Source organism: Alosa pseudoharengus, unplaced genomic scaffold (assembly GCF_046254945.1).
Source record: "Alosa pseudoharengus isolate Yale_2024_CS ecotype anadromous, Long Island Sound unplaced genomic scaffold, YU_APseudo_1.1 YU_APseudo_1.1_scf_10, whole genome shotgun sequence".
NCBI lineage: Eukaryota > Metazoa > Chordata > Actinopteri > Clupeiformes > Clupeidae > Alosa > Alosa pseudoharengus.
The window spans coordinates 20946175-20953033 of NW_027468565.1; the positions used below are offsets into that span (position 1 = coordinate 20946175).

General features: G+C 41.3%; 2 protein-coding genes across 2 annotated transcripts in view; both read right to left on the minus strand.

The window, feature by feature from the left end:
• nup93 (nucleoporin 93) overlaps positions 1 to 3705 on the minus strand; it is a 34313-nt gene extending 30608 nt beyond the window's left edge. The window contains exons 1-3 of the mRNA XM_076267396.1: positions 3595 to 3705; positions 2899 to 3085; positions 2026 to 2143 (exon numbers count right to left, since the gene is read on the minus strand). Of these exons, the coding sequence (XP_076123511.1) occupies positions 2026 to 2143; positions 2899 to 3077 (297 nt within the window). The 5' untranslated portion in view covers positions 3078 to 3085; positions 3595 to 3705. The remainder of the gene's footprint in view (positions 1 to 2025; positions 2144 to 2898; positions 3086 to 3594) is intronic.
• A 1608-nt stretch (positions 3706 to 5313) lies between these two features.
• Positions 5314 to 6083, minus strand: mt2 (metallothionein 2). Its single transcript, XM_076301035.1, has 3 exons — positions 5964 to 6083; positions 5772 to 5837; positions 5314 to 5552 (listed from the first exon to the last, which is right to left on the minus strand). The coding sequence occupies exons 1-3, from the start codon at positions 5986 to 5988 to the stop codon at positions 5461 to 5463; spliced, it is 183 nt and encodes a 60-aa protein (XP_076157150.1). The 5' UTR covers positions 5989 to 6083; the 3' UTR covers positions 5314 to 5460.
• Positions 6084 to 6859: the final 776 nt, after the last annotated feature.

A 6859-nucleotide genomic window follows, 5' to 3' on the forward strand; every position in this document is an offset into this window, starting at 1 on the left:
ATGACTGCACCATCACGGGACAGTCGATTTCAAAAGGCCTAGTTGAGAAGCACGTAATAGACTGGGACGTGCTAGAGACCTGGCTAGTACACAGAGGAGACTGAAGAGGTATTTTTCAAAAGCCTTGCCAAGTTCCACTTAAACATAGGCTATTACCGATATAAATCTCTTTATATATACAAAAGCGACTGAAAAATGAATGACACAGTTGTTTAAGACAGAAATCTAGGGCATAGCCTTAATTTCACTTGGCACAAAATGTCCTCAGCCAAAAATGAAGGCCAAAAGCAGTTTGATGGAAACATGAATAATTGGATTGAGAGGTCAATCGGCTTTATCTTTAAGGACAGAAATTACACTGAGGCTTCAGCCATAACGTAATACCATAGCAAAGAAAATTATAAATTCAGAGCATCTCTTCAGACCATTCCTTCATTCCCTGCCTCCCTCGCTCCGCAAAGGAGAGATATGAGCCTTACACTGTACGTTCTCCTCTTCTCATAATCCTTGGCATTAACCTTTACCGATTATGATGCGATTTCCACACTCCAACGTCTAAATTTAAGGACATCACCCTTTGAACAGTGTATGATTATCTGACAGCTCGTCCCCAGGCTGTAGTCAAGCACATGCATCAACTGATTGGCTCTGGTAGTGCTTGTACTGCCATCTTGAGTACAAACATGTTATTGCAAGTATATGAAATTAGATAATGATGCTGATATTTCTGAATCAACATTAATAATTCACATTTCACAAATTCCTTCTCAGGAAAATCTTTTTCTACTAACAGCCGGAGAACACAGCCAGATGCAAGGCAATTGAACTCAATTCCATGGAGAGAGGTACATTTGAGCAAGGGATGCTGCTGAACAGCAATTGCAAAACTCCCCTTGTTACACAAATAATATAAGAACAATAGATTCATAGGTACCGTAAATTGTCTCTAACAAATGCTGGGCAGACATACTGCATGTTTCTGTAGTAAACAGCATATTTTTGTACACAAAACCTTTGAGTCCAAGCTGGGTTCTGCAAAGTGCCTTGAGGCATATTCATAAACTGAATTTAATTGGATAAAACCTTTCCTTTCTAGCAGGTTCTACAGCTGTGGGCTACAGTTCAGCTCTGGGTGGCAATTTACCAGTGTGTGCACATTTGCAATATGGGTTTATACCACAGAAGAAGAAAACAGTAGAATGACAATTCAACTCAATGTTCCGTGTTAAACATAGAAGGAACAGTAAATCATCCCACTGGAGCCATGGCAACAGGTTCTGTTGAATATTTGATTCCCCATGGTCGTTAAGGATACCTCAAGGAATAGGATACATTCACAGGTTGACCAGAACACTGAACACTGATATCCACAGCGATAAATGTGATATGATATCTCTGAAGAGCAGGAAGTTAATTATGAGTGCTGTCTATATTAGTATTTCTTACACTCCAAGTAAGGAGCAGAGGGTACTGCAATTGGGTCTGTATGTTTGACCATCCATCTGTCAGTGTGTGTGTGTGTGTGTGTGTGTGTGTGTGTGTGTGTGTGTATCTACATAATAAAAAAAAAAAAAGGTCTGATTTATGGTGATTTTGGTCCGAATTATGACCAAACATAAGGGTGAGAGTCACGTTACATGTTGTATCTGGGGTTTATCTATGGTTCCCAACTCAATTTTTGCAAGGATTATAGTGTGAAAGTGAATGCATCTCAGGCTGTGGACATGGCTTGCACAGCCTTTCTCTGTACTTCACTGAGGATGTGTTGGCACATATGAAGGGCTGTGGATTTGTAACTGTAGCCAGGTGGTATGTAGCTGTGTAGTATATATGTTGTGTAAACCACCCTCTCAACGCCTTAAGAGTCGTATTAGTGACAAAGCTGGCAGCTAGATTGCTAGCACGCAACTCCCGATCCGAGGTGCTGCAGTTTGCGGGTTCGAGTCTGGGCTAGTGCAGGGCTGAGCCGCGCGGTAAACACAAGTCACAGGTTTCAGATGTGGAGCCGGAGCGGCACTGCCTCACCTGTATGTCAGTGTCCTTCACAGGCTCGAGGGGCTCAAAAGTGGTGGCTGCGCTGAGACTCTCCAGTCGCTGGGAGATGTGGAAGATGTCCAGGCCCCGGGAGCCCAACAGGATAGACCTGAGGAAAGAAAATACAAGGGTGAAATGTTAAGCACTGATCTAGTTACACACAGACAAAAAGCCAAAAAAGATGTGAAAATAAGTGGTTAGTTACAACAATGAATAATTTTTGCGACATTAGTTTTCCATCTAAACAGCTTAAAAGTAGCCTAGAGGACCAGACCCAATCTGTATAAGGGTCTGGCCACGAATAACGTAATGGCCCAACTCAAGGGGCGGCACCAAGCACGCATTTGAAAATCTCACCAAAAAGGTCCGAGGTTCTACCGAGCATGTCAGTTTTGCCCCCAAAGCATTTGCGATACTATAGACAGGAGCTGGCTCAAAGAATAAAAAAGTATTTTTTAGTTTTCGTAATTATCTATGTCTTCTGGCTTCTGACACCGTTGCTACCATATGGTAACTATGACTAGCTATTTAATGTCTTTAGATTTCTTTATATGGGAGGTGCCCAATGTTGAGTTCCTCCGGTCAAGATTGTTTAAAGTTAATCACTCCTCTGAAATATTGCGATATCTTAAATATCTGCCTATGGAAAGTAAAGTGCCTGTTTCAAAGTCAATGTCAGCATCTCAGTGCAGTTTTTGTTAAAAATGTTTATTTCTTTTTCCTAATTTTTTCATTGTGAGATTACAATAAATCACCAACAGATTATTTTTTATACCGTTTTTTAGTCAACTTTAGCAGAGGTGCCAATAATTCTGGAGGGTACTGTATACTACCCCCCCCCCCCCCCCCCCCCCTGGGACTCACGCTTTGACATCGGCGGTGTCCTGAGAAGTTCGTGTGAGTGTGCGGGCTCGCAGTCTCTCTCCAGCCTGCTGGATCTCCTGGAGATTTCTCTCGACATGAGGCAACTCGGATACAGCCTCTGTCTCTGCCGCAAGTTGTTCTGCCTGTTGCAGAAGCTCCTCAAAGCCCTCCGCGTCCATGGCGAGGACTGCCCCCCAAACAGTATTGGTATGATATTATGTTAGTGACTGAAAGCGTTGTTTGTTGTTTGTATATCAACATCCATTAATAATTCAGAACAGTGGCATCACAACATAGCAAGATAAACTGAATTTGAAAAGCTAACGGGTAAACAAGCTGTCAGGTAGGCTATGGCAAATGCTAGCTAACTCAAGGCTAAGTTAGCTAACCTTATCATACGCTCGCAAAGCTACTATTAAAGCAAGACATATCAGGTTTAAGTTACACTAACTTTGTAAAACAGGTAACAGCTACAGCTTAAGTTACAGCATCAAGTCCTAACCAGTGAAATAAATAAGGACTACAACTGACTAGCTAAGTACTCTGGCTAACTTGTAAGGTAACATGCGCCCATGTATTACTAAGGGCAGTTGGCTGGCTAACACTTGCAACCGGCCATGAGGTATAAAGGCAGACAATCAATACCAAACTATAGATAATAATTGCTGGGGTATGTGTATGCAGATATTGACTTACGTCAAGAATTAACTTTTCGTTTCCAATTTCGCTGTGCACTCCCTAAACGTCTGCTTAATTTCACTTATCCTGCTGTTCCCGGTATTAGCTTACAAGCAAAATAGACACGCTCCCGGTTCTCTGGAGCGTATACACTCATTGGTTCAACCAGTTCAACTTCCCCCCTAAACTCCGCCCGCGTTTTCTACGCAACATTATTTAAAATGGTACGATACAGTTACTGTACACGTTTCTGATCACACACTCTGTGTAACAGCCTATTCGAAATACCTGATTATCTGTATGCAATAGAAATGACAGCCTTATATATATAGCCTATATATATATATATATATAGCCTATGTGTGTGTGTGTGTGTGTGTGTGTGTCTGCTTCTGTCTATGAGATCCAGTAGCATTGTGATAAAGGAATGTTAAGGACAAGTTCCAGGATTCAGAGCATGTCTTTTGTAGGCTGCTCCTTTACTTGTCATATGCTTCATAAGAGAAGCGTACCCTACCCAATGATTACAACGTTTAAATGTAGAGAAATTGTGTTTGCTTTGTTTCTCATTGGCTGTTGGCTTTTTCAGCCACTTTTACTGCAAATACTTGCAAATTCCAATTGCTCCTTCCAAATGACCACCTACCTAAAGGGTTTACCGCACTCACAGTAGCCTACAATGACCTTATGATGGAACTCTAAAGGAATGGTAAATCAAGTTCAACATCACTGTGATCCAATTTATAATAGCTATAATATATGTATATAGTATGTATGATATATTTCAATAAAATGTAACTCAAAGTATAATTATTTTCACTGTTGATATTTGATAGGTGTCAGGGTCATCTTCAATCCATAAGATATACTGGAGGGTTTCCCCCCCACTACCATAACCACCTTTTCACTGCGATGTCTGGGAGATCATAAGGCATCAGTGAACAAATTCCACACCTTGTGCTCAGTAAATAAACTTAGCACAAAAAGTAAGGACATTTGTCTTTGGTAGATTATTCCTCTGTGGTAACAATTATTTTTGGCAATACATCTCATACTGTTGGAAAGCCTGTTTAGTTCCCTATCAAATGGTGTCCCAATTGAAGCGCTGCTGCTTATCCTATAAGTGCATGTTCCTTACAAATGGGGCACCATTTGAAAGGGTACTAAACAGGCTTTCGAACAGTATAAGATTTATTGCCATTAAGTATTGTTACTGCAGAGAAATAATCTACCAAAGACAAATGTCCTTACTTTTTGTGTTAAGTTTAGATCACTTTAAGAAATCTGATAATTAGGCCATTACACACCAAATTGGAGCCCACCACAGCAGATTCTCAATGTTCACCCTCAGATGCACATTCCTGCTAAATTCATGAGTGCTTAGGGCTGCCTCACTGTAATAAAGTGCATGAGGGGCTCGCTCACACCCCTTCTCCAAGTTGCATTTATTCAGACTAAACTGCCACAACACAAGAAATGTGTTTGCATAGTATTTATATAATAGTATTTTCAACACCCAGTCGCACTCGACAGATATGTTAAGTGTGAGAGTTTAGGGCTTAGATGGGACATTGATATTCAGCCCATGTTTTGGCCTACCTAACAGCTTTCACACTGGTTGTTAGAATCATAAAGACAGCTAAAAATTAAGAACTTTCACCACATTAGGCTCAAATGTACAGTCTAAGGTCACCCACAATACCACAAGGTATACACAATATAAGGGGACACACAAAATTGATATTAGATACACATTTATTCAACATAAATGAAAAAAAGACATGTTCAATGACAAAACACCTTAACGCAAGGCGACTTAGCATTGAGAAACCACAAGCAAGACATCACGTTGGGGAAAAAAAGCGTTCAGGAATCTGCTATGGCTCATTGACAGCAACTGGAATCACATGCGTTGTCCTTGCACACGCATCCAGATGCGCACTTGCTGCAGCCGGATGGACAGCAGGAGCAGCAGCCTGTGGAGGAGGTCAGACAGAAAAGTCAGCAAAACTAACAGAACGTGGACAGTGAAGGGAAAAAAGAAAACTATACAATTAGTCATCTACCCTAATACACGGAGACAATGAACTCCATTCATTGTGACTCGGACAAGGTCATACATAAGACATTCAGCATTGGTTTTAGAGCATCACTCAAGAGGGGTTGCAGATAAATTACGAAAAGGGAATACTCACTCTTCTTGCAAGAGGTACACTGGCAGTTAGTGCACTTGCAGGTGGCACCGCAGTTGCAAGTCCCAGCTGCAAAGAGAAAACAGTCGTTATACAAAACAGCGTCATAAAGATGATTGACACTGACAACAAGGACAAGAGCCATTTGACAAAACTCTAAAGGGAATGCGTGATAAAATAAGGTATGCTACTTACTCTTGGAGCATTCGCAGGGGTCCATTTTATCGAAGTTTTCCTTCTTCCAAAAGGCTTCAAGAGTAGCGAGCAGGTTATGACTTCTCGTCTGTGAGTCGCTGGTGAATGTAGTGACTGGACACACGCACGCCTTGTTTTATAGCTGGGGACACCAAGAGGCCGAGTGCAAAATTGTTTTCAGCTGCACACGGTTTAGGCAGATGGGCAATCACGCACCATCATCATACTGTGTGAAAATCATTAAACTATCATCAGCTGCACCCCGCCTTAAGTTAGTTCGCTTCGTCTTCGGCGTGTCATGTTATATAATGTGCATCGCTTGCTGTAACGACTGAATATTAATTGCGCCCTATTTAGTCCATTGCGTAACTGTATTGACACCAGGCTGTAGTATTTGTTGTTGTTTTGAACTGTGTTGACATTGCTGCTATAACAAATGCATTGAGGAAAATAATTAGTAGAGACAACTTAAATAGGACTATAACTTTAGACCCACTGATTTAAATTAAATATAGCCACATTTTAGACCAACATAGGCTACATAGCCAAATTGCCCGCTGTAGCCTAATATTTTTCACTATTATTATATGTTACCATGTACAGTAGGCTATATTGTAGCCTAGGCTATAGGCTAATGACTCATATTGAACTCATTGATCACGTGGGCACTGAACGTTTTAAATGGTGTTTTAGGGAACATAGAAAACCCTTTTCCAATCACACGTAGGCGACTAGTCCTATTCCAACAATACTTGGACATTCATTGTCACCCCTTTTGTCATTAGCCTAATTCCTGGAATTTGTGGCAAAGGCAGTGGCTCGCCTCTGCACACGACCCTACTTCCGATTCAGAGGCTACATTGTTGTTGGGAAAGGAACGTCTGCTGGCCGTGTCT

Bases quoted from the DNA above. Each gene is read 5' to 3' on its own strand.
- mt2 (XM_076301035.1), bottom strand. From the start codon at position 5,988: ATGGACCCCTGCGAATGCTCCAAGA. The intron at 5,838-5,963 runs GTAAGTAGCATA...TTCTCTTTGCAG, and splicing joins CCCCTGCGAATGCTCCAAGA to CTGGGACTTGCAACTGCGGT. The intron at 5,553-5,771 runs GTGAGTATTCCC...CCTCCTCCACAG, and splicing joins GTGTACCTCTTGCAAGAAGA to GCTGCTGCTCCTGCTGTCCA.